Raw genomic sequence first — 22,698 nt, forward strand, 5'->3', positions numbered from 1 at the left:
TATGTATCTTTTTTTTCACAAATGTACAGGTTTGCTTAGTTTCCCTAGGTACCAGCTGAGGTAGGACCTAAAAGCCACAGCTACCTACTTTGCAAAAAGGGGTCAGTATTGCATGGAAAAATTTGATGTCTTCATGTTGCATTTTGAACTGTTTCCTTCCATGGGCACTATGCCTACCCACACAAGTGAGGTACCATTTTCATAGGAATATTTAGGAGAATGCTGGGTGGAAGGAAGTTTGTGTCGCTCTGCAAATTCCAGAACTTTCCATCACAGAAATATGAGGAAAATGTCAAAGTTTGAGGTATGCAAGGGATTATGGGCCAAACAGCCTGGTGGGAGCCACCCAGGTCACCCCACCCTGGATTCCCCTAGGTGTCTAGTTTTAAAAAATGTACATGTTTGCAAGGTGTCCTAGGTGCCGGCTGAGATAGGGCCCAAAAAGCACAGCTACCCTGTGTCAATAAATGTGGGCGTTTATCGTGGAAACTCTTGATGTGTCCATGTTGCACATTGGGGGGTTTCCTGCCGTGGGCACTAGGCCTACTCCCACAATTGAGGTACCATTTTTCTTGGGAGGCCTAGGGGAACACAGAACAGTAGAACAAGTGTTATTAGTAATTGTATTTCTCTGCATTTGCACCTTTCAAATGTAAGGCAATGTTCAAGAAAGAAGTAATTTTGAGAAGTACCCTCTAATTCACATGCTAAAGTGGCAACCCACAAAGGACTAGATTTGCAAATAGTCCCTGCTTCTGAACTCCTTTTCCTGTGCTCATTTTGGAAATACATAGGTTTCCTTGATACCTATTTTTCGCTATTTATATTTTACCATATGAATTTCTCCATACCCGGTATACATTGAAAAAACATTATAAGGTGCAGCTCAGTTATTGGCTCTGGGTACCTTGAGTTCTTGGAAAATCCATAAACCCTATATATCCCCACAATCAGAAGGGTCTGCCAGATCAAATGGTATTAGTTTTTCTGAATTAGCCATCATAGTGAAAAGTTACAAATTAAACATTTGTCACAAATGCCTTTTTTTCCATATTAATGTTCAGTATTTTTCTATTTCAACACTTGGTTTCTTTGAGAAAACCTTGAAGGATCTACACAAATGACTCCTTGCTGAATTCAGAATTTTGTCTGGCTTTCAGAAATATATTGCTCTCCAGGATCCACCATGGGTTTCACACCTGTGTCCACATCAAACTGGAAGGAGGTTGGAAGCACAAAACAAAAACCAACGGGCTTTCTCCCAGTAAAATGCCAAAACTATGTTAGAAAGTGTGTTTGTCTGAATCAAGTCTGTCTGTCCATCAAAGCTGGGAAGATGAAGATTTTAGCCTCACAAGTCTTTTGTTGATGCCATTTGCAGGAACAAAAACAGACACTTTCTTCTGCAGCACTTCTTGTTTTTCCCCCCCCCAAAAAAAGTTAGCTGTATTTTGGCTAATTTCTTGGTTTCCTCTCGGGGAACCCACAAGTCCTGGGTACCGTTAGAATCCCTACAATGTTTGAAAAATAGTATGCAAATGTGGCTTGGATAGCTTATGTGGAAAACAAGTTAAGGGGGCCTACAGTCAACTACCCCAAATAGCCCAAAAAAGGCTAAGCATGGGGAGGGGGGCCCTAGCAGCGAAGGGGTTAAAGGAATGTGTCAGTGGTTAGAGACCTAATTTGTGGTCAGAAATAATTGATGAGTTACACTCAGGTTAGAGTGATGACTTATTTTTAAAGAAGAAGCACCCCTCTACAATATCTATTCTGTGAATAAATGAGTGAATGAAGGGATTTCTAAAGAGCGATAGCTGCACAGAAGAGAATTTCGGTGCTATGATGCCAGAGCCATCTTTCTAGTCTTACAGGTGAAGGTACCAGAGAGATATGTACTCTGGGGACAGCAATGTTGCTTGTGTTTTTCAAACCACTGGGAAAGACAAAGGGCTCCCCTTGCAGGAACATACGTGAACACACACTGAAGATATATTTGGTTTTGGAAGGGCTGCCTCCTGGCAATGGTTTCTTCATGTGCCTCACAGCTGTTAAATTCAGATTTCTTCACCAAAATGAAAAATGGTGTAGTACTACAGCTGCTCATCGAAAGGTGAAAGACATTTCAATCATGCAGAGGTTAAAGCAGGCTCTGTAAGTATGAAGATGGGTGTTGTTAACATGAGATCTGGAAGGGAACTAAAGCTATTTGTAGGCCTGACCTAAAGGTAGTTGTAATAAATTTTTGCAGGGCTAAATTGGTCGGTCCTTATAAAGTAATGGCACAATCTTACACCTGCAACATCTGGTGCTTCCTCTTATTGACTTCAACATCGATGTAAGTCTACATCAAACAAGCACCTGACTCAGGAACCTATAAGTCATGCAACTGAATACGTGCACCAGGAACTATTCACATTCATCTTTAACCACCTGGAAGTTAATGGACATACCTTTCTGGTAACTTTAAAGTGATGTTAATTAATGAAGCTTGATTGCATGTAGGCTAACTTATATGTGTGTAATGATCTTCAGTGTGCTAAAGAATGTCTCTGCCTCTTCATCTGGGTTTGGGGAGGGTGTATGCATACTGTTGCTCCATTGTTACACCTTGTTGACTTATCAAAGGGCTAGTGTTATAGGTACTGCCAAATACACTTTCTTGGTAGGTCATACGTCACCCTAATACATTGTAAGTAAGAGGAATAGTGTACTCTGTGATGTTTAAAGGATACAGGCGATGCAGAAAGGTCCCCTTTACTCGCGATGGGAAGTGGATTGAGGGTGTTCATTTTAGATGTTGATTTCTTGGAATATACTGCCAGTGTAACTTGAAAGTAACATCTTGACTTCAAAGAGTTAGATAGCACTATTATTGTCAAATCTTTGGTTGTACTGCCAATTGGGAAAATATGCAAAGGTGCAAAAATCTATCTGTAGGACAGAAAACAAAAAGAAAACATTATTTCTCATTAAACATAGGAAATATATGAGCATGCACACAGCTGATAAACAGGTTCCATAACCTAGACTATATGGGATCCACAAACATTCAAGATCACATTACATAACAGGTTGTCACCACACCAGTTCTTACAGTGGAAAACACATCTGTAGAGAAACACAGTATTCAGGAGACAGATCTGTCAGCATGATTATCAATAAGGGTTAGAGGACAAACTAGACCACTGGATTCTGTTCTCTAGAATGCTAATTGTGTCCTTTACTCTCTTAGTTTAGTGGAGACATAGGTTTGGTCACTTTTGTGGCCGTGGATCCTGTAAATATAACTCCCAAACATGAATAATGTGTGCAGTCTTGGTAGATCCATTTCATAAGTAACCACTCTACACCCGGATCTTGGCTCTTCTTCTTACCACATGCAAAGCTATGACATATAACTCCTAATCAGTATAAAAGACAATGCAGAGGTGAATTAAAAAAAGGTTCTGCTGTCTAAACATCCCTAAATTAAATGACTAAACAATTGTTCCTGATACTTAGTTCCCCTTTAATCCAAACATCTTGAAGTATTCAAAAATAAGGTAAGTCTCGGTATCAGTATAAGAACAATAACATGTTTTCTGTGGGTCACAGATATTTCTATGGTTCATTCCTCCAATTTAATTATCTATTATTTATGGGACTTTTTAAAGCATGTACACTGCCTGTGAGCAACAGAACACTTTACAAAGAAAAGATGTGTACATATGATAATAAAATGGAACAAATAGTCACATACATTAGAATAGAAGAGGTGTAGAAACTTGCACAGTTATATACACGTTTGAAAATAGGCAAGTGGAAAGAACAGCGAGTGGCATGGTGAGCCACAGAGGTCAGTGCAAGGGTCTGTAAGCTGTCAGCCAACAAGAGATAATTTGAAGAGAAGCAGTCAACCAGCAGCCAAACACTGTCAGAATCTTGAAGGGGTCAATAGACCTGAGCCAAACTTTGAGAGCTCAGTGGTCAAAGATTGATAGAAAATGGGATTTTATTTTGAAAGCTGGTGTTTCAAGCAGAAGGATGTCAGAGCTTTGTATTTCATGAGACCATTATGAGATCTTCAGCATAGGTTTTAGGTAGGGAGCATTCCCAAAGTGTAAGAGGTTGTGCACTAGAGAGGCAAGGCTATATTTTAATCTGCCACCAATAGGGAGCCATCCAGTTGAACATATAGTATATGCCTGATTCTAGAGATCACACATGCTGTGGGATGAAAGGAAGCTATTAGTTGAGCAAGGTGGGTTTTGGGGATGCCCATTAGGACAACATTGCCATAGCCAATATGAAACAGTGCCAACTTTTGATTTTTACCATTGTGTTCTTGGAGGAGAGGTTTAATTCAAATAAACAATTGACCCAATAGTTAACAATAATGGTTATGGTGTTAATGTGCTTCTCAAAGTTTAGGCAGAAGCTTAGGCTGACCCCATAGATTTGACATTATCAATAGATTGCAACCTAGGAAACAATAGACATACTTGATACTTGAAGGCCATTGACCCAGCATAGTAAGATGGAGTTCTATCAGTGGATAAAGAGCCTTCATTACCAAAGACAATGTCTTTGTAGCTTCTTTGGTGCGATTGAGTTTCAAACAGTGTTGCGGTAGGTGACTTTTTTACAGGAAGGAGGAAAAGAGAGTGAGTATGAACCCTCGAAGAGGGCTGGGAAGATATGAAGCAGACTTCAAATTGTTGGGATTGAATTTGAAATGGTGCACTGTCATTCATGTCTGAACAATATAAAAAATTAAAGCTTTCAGAGGGATGTCATCAGACATGAAGAGCTTCATGAAAATTTGAGGGTTGTCAAGCATGCTAGTGTCATGCGATTTCCTGATAATGGCACTAAAGCATTCAAGGTAGAGATTTAAAAGGGCAGGGGTTAGGACTGAGCCCTGAAGGACACCTTTAGATGGAGAGAAGTGGCTTTGAATCCTATGCATTCCTTCAAAGTTTAAATTAGAATAAGATTTTTAAACGCCACAGGAAGGTCAACCAAAATCAACAGTCAGGAACACTCTTTTTTATAGGGTGTTTTGATTGAAAAATGGTGATTTCAGTACTGTATCCAGGGCTAAAGCCAGATTAGTAATCATCCAGGAGACAGCTGTCCTTGAAAAAGGGTTTAGTTTGATTATTAGCACAATTTTACAGGAGTTTAGATAGGAAATGCAAGACTGAGATGGGGTTATCCCATGTTTCTTTAAAAGTGACATGCCATGTCCCTCCTTGAGACAGTCAGGGAAAACGTCTTGGGATAGTAAGAGGTTGCTCAAGAGTGTACTGTAAATAAGTAGGGCAGCATACTTCTCTTTGGTCAAGTGAGCTGGTAATTGATTATAGACATGATTTAAGGTTTGTTGTTGGAGATAATATGGAGACGTTCCATTTCTGCGATCAGTTTGAAGCTTGGGGGAATTTTCTATATGAGGTAGGAGGGGAATAACTGTGAAGACGGAAACCAGAAAAACGGTGACCCAGGCCCTCGTCAGTAGCAGACTTGACTACGGCAACGCACTCTACACAGGCATCCCAGCAAAAGACATCCAACGACTCCAACGCATCCAGAACGCCTCCGCCCACTTGATCCTCGATGTACCCCGCCGAAGCCACATCTCCCACCACCTGAAGGACCTCCACTGGCTCAACGTGGACAAAAGGATCACCTTTAAACTCCTCACCCACGCGCACAAAGCACTCCACAATGCCGGACCCGCCTACCTGAACCACAGACTCAACTTCTACGTCCCCTCCCGCCAACTCCGCTCTGCCAACCTCTCCCTCGCCATCGTTCCCCAATTCCAACGCAAGACCTCCGGCGGCAGATCCTTCTCCTACCTCACCGCCAAGACCTGGAACTCCCTCCCGACCCCCCTGCGCCAGACCCAGGACCTCCTCACCTTCAGGAGACTCCTCAAGACCTGGCTCTTCGACCAATAGCAGCTACCCACCCCCCCTCAGCGCCTTGAAACCCAAACGGGTACATAGCGCGCTTTAGAAATTTACTGATTGATTGATTGATTGATTGAAGGAAGGCATGCTTTAATTGCTCTGATTTTAGAGCAAATAAAGATCTGAATTCTTTACATTTCTTTTTCAGCTCAGATGAAAGACTGGTGGTAGATGTGATTATCTCAAATAGGGTCTTGGAATGTTGATGGCGAAAGAATACTTTTATTCAAAAATATGTTTTTGTATAATCTGGCTCTGCACTGAAGATCCAGATTCACCTTGAAAGTAATGGCACACCACGCTCTTTCATCCTGAGGATTTTTTCATTGTATGGAACATTTGTGCTGACCTCTTACTCTTGTTTCTTTTTTCTCTGGGAGGTACAATATCATTGATTTCTGTAGACTTGGCCTCATTGAATAAACTGTTTTCTAGATTCAGGTGCAGGTCATTTAAGGGAAAAAAATGTTAAAAGTCAAGTTTGTGTTTAGATTACTGATGGTTACATTTCTTAAATCTCTGACTTACTTTTAGGGTTCTTAGGTAGTCCTACAATGGTAGCTTTAGTAATGGTTAAGGAGAAAAGCAATGGGTGATGATAGGAGCAGTCAGAAATGTAGGGAGCTCTCCTTTGTAATGATGAGGTCTAATTCAGCCTTGATTTGAGTGGGTTTCAGGCAGTGTTGACTTAGGTTTGGAGGATGGAGACCAAAAGGGCGGATGAGCTACCATTCTGGTTACCCAAATGCAGGTCAAGATCTGCAGCAAATGTGTGGTTGAATTTAGCCAGTTTGAGTTGAGTTTTTATGTGCTTAATGCATTGCGCAAATACATGATTGTTGTCACAAGATGATATGGATTCTGGTGGGACCAATCCTGAGGTCAATTGTGAGGAACTGAAAAGTGTAAAGAGATTCAGATCTCTCTAAGTGGTAAGGCCTGGGGTTTCTGTAGATGATAGCTATGCAGTCACAAGCTGTACCCACTCTGCTAAAATATAGCACTGAGTAATCAGGTTGCAGAAGAAAGACCAAAACAGGTTGAGATTCGTCATTAAACCAAGTTTTTATCACCTTCAAAAAAGTCTAGGTTTCAGTCAACATTAGAAAGAACATCTCAGTGGTCACAGGTGAATAATAAAATAATCTTCCAACCCTCCTAGAAATCCTAGCTTGTCCAATTCAATCACCTATGCTCTCATATACTACTGCAGACCTACAACACCTTCACAACAGGTTTCCAGTTGTCTCTGAATCACATTTTCCTTGGTGCAGAAGCCCACTGTACAGTATTCCAAGTGTTTGGCCCCATTCCAGACACTAAACATGAGCAGGTACAAAGAAAGCAGTAAAGGTGAAGATAACGGACGATGGGCAAGAAACGGTCAAGTGTACAATTTTGATTAGTTGTGCCTTTAAAAAAATGTCAAATTCACTGGCATGTATACAATATATGTAGGATACATACCTCTACCCTAAATGCCTCCTGTAATCCCATAGGTGTTTTCATACGAAGCTTCGGCACATGGGCATGTTTTCAGGGATGTAGATGTAAATCTATTGGTAGACAAGACTCATAGCCTTTGCATGTTCCGGTTTTGGCTGCTATGTGGTTTCATTTGTGTTTATGGAACAGCATTCTGTTGGGGTTGTTTGCGACTTGGTGAAGATATATTCATGGGGTTGCACTGCACTGATGAAATCACCATAATGAACAATTTGACTTTGATGTCACACTTCAGTTTTCAGTAAAACTAGTTACATGAATTGCATTTTGACAGCTGAAGGCTAGAAAGACTTGTAAAGACCTATCAGGTATCTCAAAGATGCAAAAGCATTCAGAGGGGCTTCTTTACATTAATTTATGGGAATGCCACCATGCACACAAATTCATTACCCAAAGTTGCTGATGTTGCCTTTCTCATTTCAGAAGTAATATGCGTTGGAATTAATGATTGTTAGATAGCAATCACTATCAGGAATTGCCGGGATGCGCTAGGACTGATTTCATTGGATTCTGACAGACTAGCAGACAGTTAGCATATAAGGAATTGCACAGTGAATGAAGGGCATAAGTAAAGATATAGGTGGGTAAATAACCCGTATTTAACTTCCACCATTTAGACTAGTCAAAGTCTAAGTTCTACTGGATAAACTACTTCCAATCTTACATTTGAAAACGATCTATTCAGATTACTAGGATGCACGTAGTTTTTATTTCAGAGATTGTTGTCTATGCCCTTCCCCCATACGAACATTATAAGAAGTTATGTAGATAACATTGTAATACCATCAAGGTGGCAGCAAGGGAATCATTTAACTTTGTTCTTTTGTTTGGAGACACACAGCTTATTGCAGCAACAACAGTTTTTTCACATCAAAACAAATAATATGTTTGAAAGAGCAGATTCAAATGCCCGGCTAACATTGTGATACAGAATGTTTTTCGTTTAAGTTTCATAAATTAAGACAACGTCAGCAGAATGATGGATTAGCTCATGCACTTCTCGTGAAAACCATGTGCCTTGCAAATGAAATACAGCTTGAACATCACAAATGATGAATGACAAGTTTAATAGCGTCAATAGTTTATTAGTAATAGTTCATAGTTTCGTGGTTAATAGTTTATGATGAACAATAGTAACAAATGCAGAGTGCTGTCTTACTATTTTCTCCGTTTTCCAGCTGCATACGTTATGCAGGTTACATAAACCCAGAGATCAAAACATGGCCAAATCAGTGCTAAAGTTGATGTTGTGCACATACTCAGATTAAGTCTAGGGGTCGGTGAAAGGTGGTTGAGTAAGCCAATGCTCAAAATACTATCTATTCACCGGTTAAGAGTCTGAGACAATTTTAATTGAGTATTTCTTGTTCATATAGCAACAAATGGCACAACTGTAAGACTGTTCTAGAGATATGTAAAGGAAAGCACGTAAATAACAAGAATGATACAGGAAGTGATGTAAAATATCGTACTGATGTGTTGTAAAGGCAGGATTTATAATGTAAAGATGAAGACAGATGGAATAATGCCGCCTAGATTACTGATTCATGGCTGTTGGAGTGGGCAAGAGACTTGGGTGCAATTAAAATCAATATATGTGAAAAAAGGTGAAGAGTGTTATAATATTGGCACTAATGTGAAAGTGCGAATTTTTGCCAAAAGTGACTTGAAAGAATAGGCCTGATTATGAGTTTGGCAGAGAGGGTACTTTATTGCGATGGCGTACCCTTTCAACCAAACTGAAGATCTGCTTGCCTCATTTAAAGTTGGATGGACTTCCAGTACGTTGACAATGGATACTACTGTGTCTCGGTCACTGATATACACCTCCTTTAGTCCGAAAAAGCAATAGCCATCTGAGATTTTGCCATTTAACAACCCCTTTTTTAGAGTGGGCAGACAAATGGCAAGATTTCACTGTCTGTCACCACCTGATAAAACCTAGCAGTAAGGCATAGTGAAACTGTGAAATGAACCCCGTCCTGGGAGAAAGCTCTCATGGTGAGGGTGTCATTGATTTTTTAATTTTCAAAACCAAAATCCCTCTTTGGGATTTTTTTTTTTAAACAAAATATAATAACTTTGACCTATGACTTCATCATGTTGACTGTCAAACTTTTAAACTATTTACAGGAACTGTTGTGATGGAGGTCCCTGTAAATAATGCAAGAGATGTCTGCTAGGCTAGCAGACATCTCCAAATTTGGCAGGCGGGAAATTTCTCAGAGTGAAAGAGTACTTTACTCCTTTGCCTTCACTAATTAAGTTCCCATCCGTCAAATTCTAAATCAGGCCCTCAGTCAGCAATGCAGATGGACATGAAGGAAATTATATAAATAAAATTATACCATGCAAGCACATCTGTCAGAATTTCTATCATTTCAATGGAAATGAATGAGATATGCAGTGATGTTGACTGATAGGAAGGACACAACCGGTGAGGAGGGTGATAACAAACAAAGCAGAAAGACAAAGGTAGACAAAGAGAGTGTCACCTGAAGTGAGGTAGATAAAGAGGATGATACAGGAAGTGATGAGGGAAAGCCTCAGTGTGACACGATGTCCATTTATAAAAGGAGCATGAAATCAAGAGACTACATTTAACAGATGTCAACTCACAAAATATTCAATTTACAAAAGGGTATTTTACAACTTTCTACAAGCTCTGCACATATGCATGGAGAAGACTCCAGCTCACCTTTTCAAATGTTCAGTCAAGCAGGAAACTGGTTCCTGAGCTAGTATCATGGTTCTCGCTGAGATAAATCATCAGTTCGGCAAGAATTATCCCCAAAGGCTGAATTCTTCTTCCAGGACACCAGGATGTTGTTCACGTGGTCGCTGGAGATACACAGAAAAGTAAGTGCTACAGTTCAACAGTTTACTGGAAGATAAAGTCAAGATGGCAAAATGGGTTTTAGGGTTTGTTTCTATAGGAAGAATCAGGAGTTATAATAGCAACACGGAAATTCGTCACTTGAAATTATGAAATACTTAGGGACATATTTAAGAGCCCCTAGCGCCACCATAGTGTAATTTTTTTTTATGCTAAGGCGGTGCTAAAGTGGCTTTTTCCATACACCATATTTACAAAGTGATGCAATGTATGCATTGCGCCACTTTGTAACCTCTTGCACCACATTATGCCTGCGGCACGCATAATATATGCAAGGGAGCATCCGGCACTAGGAGCCCGCAAAAATGGCACAGTGAAATTCAACAGATTTCACTCCACCATTTTTGGCATAATTTGTAATGCCTACTCAGAGAAGGAGTTATAAAATGATGCACCCGTAGAAACCTATGTGTCTCCTTGCACTTTGCTACACTAGCGTCAACATTTTTGATGCTAGTGTAGCAAAGCGCCACAATAGCATCAATAATTTTGACACTACTTTACTAACGGCTGCCATGGTGTGTCGTAATATAAATACATCACAAACATGGTGTCGTTAGGTGCCAGTGTGCAGGCATCATAGCGGATGCACCAACATTTTCTTAAATATGGGCCATCATTTCTTAAACCACTTGCAGTATCTCTGGCGCCTAGCAAGGTTCAGCACCTGTGTAGTCAGTGCATTGATTGTTGTGATGTAGAAATCAGGTATTTTTTACAAATGATATACTAGCTAATCCATAATTGTATATTGGACTGTACTGGACTAAGTTAATGTTTTGGAGTGTCTGAAAAGTACTTGTCTACTGAAAAAAACACATAGATGGAGCTCATAATGACTGTCTGATGACAGCTTTCTGACTTCAGAAAATCCAAGTAAAGATTAACCCACGGGCACATCTTTCTGTTATAGATCAAATGAGAACAAATCATAAACCAGGAAACTCATTAACAAAACTAAATACCAAGTAGTATGCAACCATTCTGCTAACTAGCCCATTGACAAATCAACATATTGAAAAACTGACCAAACTTGGTGTTCTGTATAAAACGTGTGATTAATTCAGTCCTATTACAACACATTCAGTAAAACAAAACAATCAAATTGGGCTGATCTTATCTTTGAATCAGACTACCAATTTGTTTCCCTTAAACTCTTCAAATTTCAACTAGTCCTCCCATGCGCAACTACACATAGAAGCCCAATGACCAGACTGGACAGATATTTTTAGATAGTGGGATGAAACAATACAATTCCACCAATAAACTATTTGCATTTACTGTGGCCTAAAATGGTGGTACAGATAAATCAGTAAATGGCTTATTGTCACAGATGTGATCCAGATAATGGAACGTTAACTATTGATGCAGCAATGGAACTTTTATGATACATAAAGTGGACTGTAATACATTGACACAATATGGGTTGGGCTATTCAGGTAACATAAAAGAAGCAGTCTAGGTGACACAAAAAAAAACTATTATTTATGGAAAACATCGGAGAAGCATTGTATGTGAGTAATATGGGCCATAGAATATTGAATAGGTGAGGGAAGTAACGTAGGAGTATAAGTTTGAGACTATGCAGAATGAAAAACCCAAGCTTTCCATGTTATGTGTTTTCCTGAGGCCTGAATGATAGTGGCAGCTGGATATTAGCAAGAGGAATATTGTAGGCGTGATGTGTGTTGGTACTAGTGCTGGAATAACAGATGTCGTTGTAGCGCAGAGCTCAAGTAAGTAGATCAAACTACACTTGGGTGTTTCAGTATAGAAATAGCAGGAGTTGTAGCAGGGATGAATGCATCTGCATTTACTTCTGAATAGCAGTGGCCAACACAGATCGAGGTTAGGTCTAATGGAATAGTTGTCATTTTGTCGTAGCACTTCATTAACAGCAAAATACAGAGGTGTTTCTAAGTGAATTAGAGTAGAGGGCAGAGGCTCCTGCAAGCCCACACAAAGGTATTTTTGAAAAGCCAAATGAGAATTCAGGTACCAAATTGCAGGGATCTGGCAAGTTGTTTTAAAGATAACTAAAATGCTCTCCTGAGGGCTGTATGACACCTTACATTTGCTAAACAGTCGAGTGTGCCTTAAGATGATTACACTCAACTTACACGTACTTTTATCATGCCTGTACGTATTGCCTGCGACAGCAGCAAGGGAGAATATGAAGCATTTTTAAAGAGATATACCCTGCACATTTGCTGATGTTTGCGAGCTATTGGTTAGACAGACTATGGTTTACTGTGGGTGATGAAGTAACTGTAAACAGTTCAAGTTTTTAATTCCTTACCGATAGCCACCAGTTCCATCGTGGGTTCCATATCAACCATCAAGTCTCTTGATACTGCACGCTTCAGTTCCTTTTCATCTATCCATTATATGACCCAGATAGACACCATCTCTACACAATGAAGTATGGAAATCGGATATTGGAAGACGGTTCCGGAGACATGGATGACATGTGGTTGAAAAAGATAAAGTTATACACTTCGGAGTTTACAGAAATACACGTGCGTATTTGCTTGCCATTTACTACGTACTCTTGGGCTCTAGAGACACCTGCATAATCAAGAAGAAAGCAGATCCCATGTTTCTGTTGGAGTATTTTGTGTTTTCTGCCTTTTCCTGCAGTTGCACATAGTCTCTGAAAAGCTACATCCTTCAAAAGGATTATGAAAATCTAGGACCTAATGTATGATGGCCATCAGTCAAACTAATCTCCTGCCCTTTGTTCTGAATTCTGTGATCGCATACTATGAAAGGACTCTGAGGGAGGTTGTTGCCAGAATCTTCCAGGTGTCATACTTCTTCGTAAATAGAAGCCACATAACAACTCACACTGAGATGAGTGGATCAAATGAAATTATCTACATGGAAATTGAATAAACACGTGTTTCAGAGGACAAGGTCAAACATGCTTTTGAGATGGTTTGAAGAGCACACCCTGCACAAAGACTCCAAAGTGGCTTAATAGAAATGTGTTACAAAGAGGTACACGAGAATTTAGTGTGTGCTGTGGAAAACGGAGCTTCAGTCAGAAAAAATTAGGCTGAGTAGATATGTAAACAATGCTCCTCCTTAATCATCGAGCATGCATTTTTCTATATATATATTTAGATTTGAATGCTGACTGCTTAGATATCTTCCCGAACCTCCCTTTTCCAGCCTCCAAGCCAACAGTCGACACCAATTCAAGTGTTATTTGAATCAAATACTATCAACTTTAAAATGTTGTTCTCCTTTCAAGATAGCTCAGCCCCTCTGCATTAGTGATGACGAGTCTTCGTGTCTAGACGATCTAGCCTAGATGTAAGCAGACATTCCTCGTGATGATTTTAAACAGGATGCCAACATGCTTATCTATACTTTCCTGCCTTTCAGGACATCATTGTATCATGACTCACAATGTCTTACTGCGAAGTCTTTCTCGGAGAAAAAAAGTACAAGAGTTGTATAGCATCCCTGATTCGTTTGTATTTAACTTTATGCTTGTAACAGATTGCTGCTCTGCTCAAACGGATGCTATGAATTAATTTATTTCACTTAGTGAGAGGATTTGTTGGGCCATGATGCTGTGTTTAGTAACACCCACTAGGTCCATAAGATTCTCTTTAGGAATAAGACTGCCATGAGCAGATTTCTTGTCCATCCCCCTGCAGGTAACAGCTGGCAGTTCCGTTCACGGTCTTCATCAGCATGATGGGCAGCCATTGCACGTAACAAACCTGCAATATAAAACAAATGTTGTTGTACATGGGTAGCTCCAGATGGGGAAAGGAATAGGTAACTGTAAGTACTGTAATGGAAAGAACACTCACCCTCGATGGTTAGATTCCTTACCAGAGATGACATCAGCAGTGGAGATAAGACGATCCCTGAAGGGACGCTTAGGAGGGAGTGGCAGAAAGGGTTTGGGTTAAAGTTGCAGCTGTCAGGTGGCATTGTGTTTCCAGGCGAATCATTGCCCCATCGAAGAGGATGCATAGTGGCACGAATACTGATGCACAGACATCTTATCGGCGAGAAGCAAAAGGGAGAACTCTTGGTGGCACACATTCAAACGGTCTTTCTCGCCACTCAGGATCTTTAAAGGAATGCTATGTTTAGATAAACAGTAGCACTGTTTTTGTCTCATTGATGTGCTAAAAAAAGAAACTAGGCTTGATGGTTCACCAGAGGCATTTTGTCACTGCAAGGGATGAGGTGCGACACCAGTGGACTAGCAAAGATGCATTGAACCTAATGTAAGCAATGACAATAAGTCCCCATTCCCTTGTTTTCGTAGTGGAAAACAACTACATGTGTGACACAGTGGACCCCTACACCCTGTGCCCTTGAAATTGCTGTAGTATTAATAACTATGCCTCTGTGAACTGCATGAGCCCTGAAGTACCACTGAGACTTTTTGAGGGAATGTTTGGACACCTGGTAATCCAGGTTCATAAAAATTTCCCAGTGCACACTGAAGGCACAACTTACCGGAAATGGTGTCACAGCTTTGCTACATCCTCTGTGCATTGAGTGTTTTTTTTCAGCTCGGTCAATCTGCAACTGGTAATAAGTTTTGAAGACCCGTAGAGTTTTTACAGAAAGCTACTGAAGTGGTTTTCCCTTCGTCACAATATTTAAACTTTTATCTTGAAGAAGTTGTGGTGGTCTAATGCACAATTAGGATTAAACTGCATGCCCGAATCTATTGCAAAACATTTCTTAAGTACAGTGCTGTCCCTGAAGAATTTCCACTGTTTACCCTGTTTCTGGATCCTTATACATGTCTTACCTGGATCCTCAGTTTGGTCAACTGGTGGTACAATGACACTTGAATCTTTTCCACTAGTTAATTGGCTGAACAACCGGAAAGTTTCACACTTTATCTAAAGTTTTGTCTTGACCACTCAACTGTTCAGCTGTCTCTCTTGTCACCGACCACTGTGGCCATAACAGCAGGGCCGGCTCCTTCGTATCAGCAGAGGAGCGTCACCCCCCTGCTCAGTCAGCCAGTGACAACTAATTATTTGTCACTGCCTGACTAAGCCATGGGAGTCTAGGTCAGAGCAGGGCCATGGCAGGGAAGAGAAGTGGAGGGCACTTATAATTGTGCATGTCAGTTTGGCCGGCTGTCTTAGGCCAGCCAAACTGACAAGGACACTTACATTTCTCCAACCTGGCTGTGATATAGACAGCCAGGCTCCCTGTGCCTGAGTGAGCGTCAAACCAGCTTGCTCAGGCCAATCCTGGCACTGCTCACATGCTTGCTTTATCATGAGTGCAGCGTCTGGATTGGGAGCCTGTACTTTATGCCCCAGTGTCAGGAAGAGAGGAACGTCATGGAGGTGGCAGGCAGCAAAAGCGTCAGGAAGGTGAGTTTTTTAAAAAGATTTTGACACTCCCCCCGCTAACAGTGCTCCTCCCACCCCGTCATCCTTGATTGGTGGTAGCAGCCATTGCATGTCACAGTGCTGTTTATACCAAAGAACCTAACCTGCTTCGTCCCATGAACCTTGACATTAACACAACTAGAGAATTTGCAGGTTTTCCTGGCTCCCAAGATTCAAAGTGTGTAATTTTCTATACAGTGTATCAGCGAGAAATTGCCAGAATATAGAACATACCTTTAGTCTATTTGATCCTTGTGTACGTTCTAGGACGCATCGTGAACATTACGCATGGAATTATTAACATGAAGGGATAAAACAAAAGAGCATCTAACATGAGAGGGATAGAACGTAGACGTATCAACATGAAGGAGTAGGTCATTATTTTCAGATGACAACTCGTTCTTAAACAGTCACACTTTCATTCATGCAGTCATTCCCATCGCACTGAATATGGTTCATACTTTGCAAAAATGTCTTAGTGGTAAAGGTCTTAGGTGTAGTTTCTGAAAGTAGCCACGTTCCTGGTTTTGAGTAGGTAGCACACATGTAATGTTTGGCTGATAAGCACAAAATTCTTATTACACGACATAGGTAAAGCTCCTGGTGACGCGTATTATATGTGCACAAGATTACTTAACCTAATCTTCAGAATGTAATCCCAAACAAACCTTTTACGAATGAATGAAAACAATACATTCTAAAAGAAAATGCTGTAACTATGACAATACACTTTTGTAATGCAACTGTGGATAGATGCCTCATTAAGGATGTAAACATTGATAATATATGGTCAAAGATGACAGTCTAGTTTCCAGGGGCAGAAAGTGACATGTCACACCAGATGCAATGTAAGGAGAAAGCACAAAAGATGAAAGGGACCGGCAAATAGTGGTGTTTCAGTTAAGGAATCTATAACAGGAAATAATACTTCATGCAGGAAGGAATGGCAGGATGTGCCATGCTACAATAGGAAGAACCGGCAGGACGTGATTCCTCAAATGAGAAGAAGCAACAGGAAGTTAAAGGGCACGTGTGGAACAAAAACACGATATGCATGGAATAATGAGCTCACGTGCAGTGGGGATTATCGTTGTAATCATTCAATGTATGGGTAACCTCTTTTACCTTGGAAATAGTTGGAAGAGAGCATCACTTAAACAGAACCATAGAAGGATAGGACGGTCTGGGAGAAACCATATATCACTGATCCAAACTTGATCACAGCAACGTTTAACAAAAGAGGAGACTTCAACAAACTGAGGGCCAGATTTATCAAACTTTCATGCAGTGCAATGCTGCAAGCCACCTTGCTGCATTAAGAGAAAGGGCAGGAAAGCACCATATCTACCAAGGTGTGGTGCATTCCTGTCCTTTCGCTGCCCTGGCACACAATTAGCAGTCTAGCACCAACACAGGCACCCTTGAGTCATAGTGCAAGGATGCCTGTGTTATAGGCAGGATTGTTTTAGTGCAGGAAGGGACAAATCCCAGCACAAAAACAATACGAAAAGGACTTATCCTCTTTCTATGTATGATGCATAAAGCAGCACATGTAGAAAGAGAAACACACAAGGAGAGATATATTTTATTATATTGCATCCCCTGGAAGGTGTAGGATTTTGACGCATTCCCAGGTCTGCTACTAATGATAAATCTGGAAAGGTGCTAAAATCCATTGGTGGATGCGTGGGAAAAGGCACACTCCACTTATGTAACACCTTGCTGGGCAAAGTAATGCAAGGCAGCAATTAGTGCTGCCATGTGTTACTCCAAATTTATGAAGCTATTCAGGTCCACTCATGGTGGTTTTGTGTGGCTTGATAAAACTGACTTAGGTTTTGCATCGGCCTTGATCCCCCTTGCACGACACAAGGCGACACAAAGCCATGATAAATCTGGCCCTAGGTTCAGAAAGGCAACAAAATCATAAAAAATAACTACATACCAAAGACATCGTATATGGTTGCAGTTTCCGGGCTTGTTTTTAGGGTCACATGGCGCACCTCGCAGGTATAGTCTCCACCTCCTTCATCCTTCCCTACCCTTAATATACTGTAGGTGGAACATGTTGGTCCAGAGCAAGAGACTGGCCCATTGGTGTAGTGAGCCTTTTCCACCAGCATCTTATTGTTCTTCCACTCAATGCTGATATCTTCTGGGTAGAAGTTGGTGACATCACAGAAGAGTGTAAGTGATTCTGCCTCAGAGGGGTCTTCTACGTTGGGGTTCAGGATAGTCACAGTAGGGTTTTTCAGCTGGAGTTCTAGGAGAGAACAAAGAGACACTATACTAGAAGAGTAAAGACAGGAGGTTTTTTTGGATGAAAATCTGCATTTCCCTTATATGACACACTCCTGTTTTATGCAATAGAGACCAAAATGTAAACAAGTAAAAAAGGAGTGCAAACAAATATTGAGGACTGAACAGAAGAGAGGTAACTAAGACTGGACATAGCACACAGAGAATGGATGGCCCAGTGAACACAGATTGGCCAGCTGATATACTCAATAGAGAGCAGTTTTTTAGGAAAAGATTATTGTTCAACCAAGGAGCAACTGATAACTCAGATATAAAGGCCACAAGATCTAACTTTAGCAATACTTAGCACCCAGCACATTTAAATGGCTGTAGAGGCTTTCACGTTGTAACTCACAAGCTGCAAAAGTAAAACATCTCCTACCAATGGGGTCATCCCTTCTGTATAATCTTTGATTGAGATGGACAAAGAAACATTATGCGATTCCCTAACTGAAGCTTTGTATCTGCTGGATGATAGAGGAACAGAACAACATGGACTCAAAAACAGGAAAGCAACAACCACAGATTCCACTCTGATGAGGCGTGAGGTCACAGCAATGAAGAGATTAGCCAGCTCCAGAAGATGTGGTGGCAGTTAAAGCCAAGACGCTACAGCGTCTACGTCCACTGAATAGAGGTGTGGATGGTGTCGGGATCAACACTGAACTGTCAACACTGGACTCAAAAGAAAGACTGAGATTCAAACCTGGGTCTAACAACGAGAAAGCAAAAAGGATATCTGGGATGGATTCACAGATAAGACAGGGTGTGGGAGAGACATAGATTCAAGTGGTATGTGTAAGTTACACAAACAGCTATTGATTTTATGCTTTCACAGGGGCAGAAGGGAACAGTGGAAAGCAGAGACTCAAACCATGTTACAGAGCAACCTTCACGGTAATCTAGAACTGAGAAGTATTGTGTTAAGGCAATTTATCAAAGGCAAGAGGGTGACAGGAAGTAATACAAATGGTCATAGTCCGTCCAACTACACAGTAATCAGGGTTACCACTCAAGTAGAACAAACACAGATTAGAAAGACTCCCCAAAAGTAAGGATGACAAAACGAAAGAACACATTAAAAATACCTAACCGTAATCTAAAATGGCTAATCTGGCACATCAGAACTAAAACACATATTGACTCTTGAACCTAAAGACAATCAATGGATAACATCAATGAAGCTGGAGGTCCCATGGCAAAAATAGCAACCTGACAAAAATAGATTATGCATTGGATTCAACAGTCCACAATGCGCTCAATGAAGAGGTAAATGCCCCAAGGATGGGAGCTAAGCGTTTACCAGCTCTGCTAAATGAAGATGACTGTGTCTTATTATCCGAAACTGGGAAGGAGTGGAAAAGTTATTGGGTACCTTTGCCTTGTTCATGGATCAATTGGTATTGTCTATTAACAAATCTAAATCCTACACAATGGTCTGTGGTTGGCTGCTTAGCAAATTGAGGATGTCTTATATAAATAAAACCAGATTGTCATGTGTACCAACCTTTACGTGTTTGAGGTACCTTTTGATAACAAAGGCACTTGGAAGCATCTAGTAAAAGCAAAGAGGACTCAATTTGAACAGCCAGTAGCTGCGATCTCTAAGTTTGCTGCCAAATTGGGTTCTTCCCTCCTGGGTGTGATGATTAAAATATATAGTTGCTACTTATGACGCAGGCATCTGGGGTTTCTGCTACACTGCACAAATACTGAAAAGTGAAAATATTTTTCTGCGCCAGCTGTTATCTGTCCCCACAAGAGCACCTACTTTTGTGTACCATGTGGAGCTGGGTTTTTTTATATGTCGAAGACTATATGAAAACTGCTTCTTTAATGTTGTGGCTCTTAATCTGGTCAAGACCGGAAGCTTTACTCAACCAAGCTGTGATTATTGACTGTTTGAAATATGATAAAGCCTGCAGCATTGAATGGTTGACTTATGTGAAGGCCCAACTCTATTCTAAAGGTTGCCTGGAACGTTTCAATAAACCGCAGAGTAACAATCCCTCAGTCAAAGCCAGTGTCACAACAAAATTTCTGGTCTTTCGGATGAGGAAACAAGAAGACCTAGTGTGAGGTAAGAGAAGGATGGTGGCTAATCAATCACTATTCACCCAAACTATATGGCACCTTAGTTAGACTTTGTATCACACCCTCAATAAAGGTAGTATTTGGTCAGGTTTTGCCTTAACGTCGCCCACTTATTGGTTTCCTACCCAAGAGTGTGGTCTATGAAACAAAACTTGAGCCATGCCCTTGCGACTAAGTCTTCACAATCCATATTCAATTTTTTCTTTTTTTAAATTACTTGCAGAACCACGAAAACATTTTCTAATTCTTCTAAGGTCACTTAACATAAGAAGATGCAGACCAGCCTTATTCTATTTACAATTACTGCAGTCTAAATGGTTGTGCTATACAGATTTATCGGGGATGCAGTAAGATTGCGAAACATGGTAGGCGAGTATTACAGTACTCATATGATATGTTTTAGAGCTAGGTATAAGAGGGAAGATTGTTTTTTTTGTATATATGTTATGCACAAATAACTTTATGATCTGACTACACAGTCCTATAAAATTTTTACTATCTGCGTACCATGCTCAGTTTTACACAAATTGTTGGAGTAGTTTTTATGTATGATATGATATGTTTTAAACCCATTTTAAAATGGAAGATTTATATATAGATAAATTATTTTACGATCTGCACGTATCGTCCCATAAAATTGTTACTTTCTGCGGCACTATTTGCAGTTGTACACAGATTGTTGGAATGATTTTTATATCCAAATCAAATCCAGATTTGGTTTGAATGTTTTTTTATGTGATTGTTGTTTACTGCAGTGTTATGTATAAATACATTTGTACTCATTTATAGTTTTAAACAGAATAAAGATTTCAGTGACTGATGGGGAAGTCAAAGAAGAAGTTCCATGGGACTTCCTTAAAATGGTGAGGAGATGCCATTTAATATCTGCGGTGGCCACAATTAACAATAAAAGAGCGAAGTTAAGGCAATATTGAAAAGACAACATAAAAGTTTAGAAAGAAGCACCAACAAAAAGGGTAACCAAAATGTGTCTTAAACTCTGAGCCATGCGTGCCCAATTTAGGGCTTTGAATGTCGAAAAAAACGGAATATGGTTTACTGACGAAATAGGCAATATGAATTAAGAGCAAAAATGCGGAGGGAAAAATTAACTTTGATAGAGGACATATGATGATAAATAAGGCACGATGAAAAACAGATTGCTGCGCAATCTGGATGCCAACATTTTTATAGGTATATTACCATCTAGACTGGGCCAGTTACTACCGTTTTAATAGACCTGATTCACTCGGGGTTCATATACAATAGGCAATGCAGCGACAACACAAAACAATTCTGCCCTTATTAGATAATATACACAGAGCATGCGAACAATCTCTATTAGCCTTACTTGACGCAGAAAATGTATTTGACCATGTTCATTGGTGAATTCTAGCACTAAATTTAGATGCATTTGGTCTGTGGCAGTGCTTTAAATGGGCCGGTACTCTCCGGTACTGAGTACCGGCACTTTTTTATTTTGAGAGGGAGAGTACCGGCATATCTCAAGAAAAACGTAATACTTTTAATTGGAGAGTACCGGCACTTCTCAAAAACAAGCAGGTACTCTATTACAGAGTACCTGCACTTTTATTTTTCCATTTGAAGCACTGGTCTGTGGGGAATTCAAACAGTGGCTATTAGCAGTCTTTGTCTCTTCCTCCACCTCACCGAGGATCAATGGCGGCCCATCACAAATATTTATTTAATATATGCAGAGGTAAAAGGCAAGTCTGCCTACTCTCCCTGATGCTTTTTGCCATGGTACTGGCGTCTTTACCTGGGAGAGTACAGAAAGATAAGAATATCCATTCTATTAAGACAGAGCGAATTTTTTAATGTCCAAATGTGCAGACAATATATTAATATCGGTACCCAAGCCGATCTATTCCGGCTGTACTAAGGGAATTAATAGCTGATGAGCAATCCTCAGGTTTTAAAGTTAACCTGTCTAAGTATTATATCTAAAACATCTCAATCGAAACACATCAAATATCAATGCTACAATTAGTTTAATGAGCAAAAAGAACATTTAGATATCTAAGAATCCATGTTACTCCGAGAGTATAGCACAAGATCACAGATAACTATTCTACAATACTGACACAAATCTGTAACCATCAGAATAAATGGCACACTAAGGGACTGCCTTGGCATTGAAGTGACTATCCTTCCAAAGAAGTCATTTATTTTTCAGACAACCTCAATCACTATGCTACATGAATGGATCAGGCAATGTAATAAAAAAAAGTCAACGAATTTATATGGGTGAAGACAAAGCCTGGAGTATCACAACATGTGGTGACCAGAACGCCTTGAGTGAAAGGCTTTGGATTGATCGACATAAATGGATTTTTTTAGGCCACCCAATTCAGATACCCCGCAGAACAGAATAGTGAGTAATCCAAAAAGCGATGTTGCTTTACAGATCTAATGACCACCAGGGAAAAAAGCCCTTGGCTGGAATAGAAACGTCATAGAAGGGCTTTATACTCTTCACCAGTCACACAGTCCTTCACAACAGTATGGGATAGAACTTCTAAAACACTGGGCTCACATT

General features: G+C 40.3%; 1 protein-coding gene across 1 annotated transcript in view; it reads right to left on the minus strand.

Annotated features, from left to right (window-relative positions):
- The window catches only part of LOC138302214 (uncharacterized), a 219,562-nt gene that overhangs the window by 117,491 nt on the left and 79,373 nt on the right, over positions 1-22,698 (minus strand). Inside the window, exon 5 of the mRNA XM_069242546.1 lies at positions 17,692-18,009. Within this exon, the coding sequence (XP_069098647.1) occupies positions 17,692-18,009 (318 nt within the window). The remainder of the gene's footprint in view (positions 1-17,691; positions 18,010-22,698) is intronic.

The sequence above is a fragment of the Pleurodeles waltl genome, chromosome 6, assembly GCF_031143425.1.
Source record: "Pleurodeles waltl isolate 20211129_DDA chromosome 6, aPleWal1.hap1.20221129, whole genome shotgun sequence".
Classification (NCBI taxonomy): Eukaryota; Metazoa; Chordata; class Amphibia; order Caudata; family Salamandridae; genus Pleurodeles; species Pleurodeles waltl.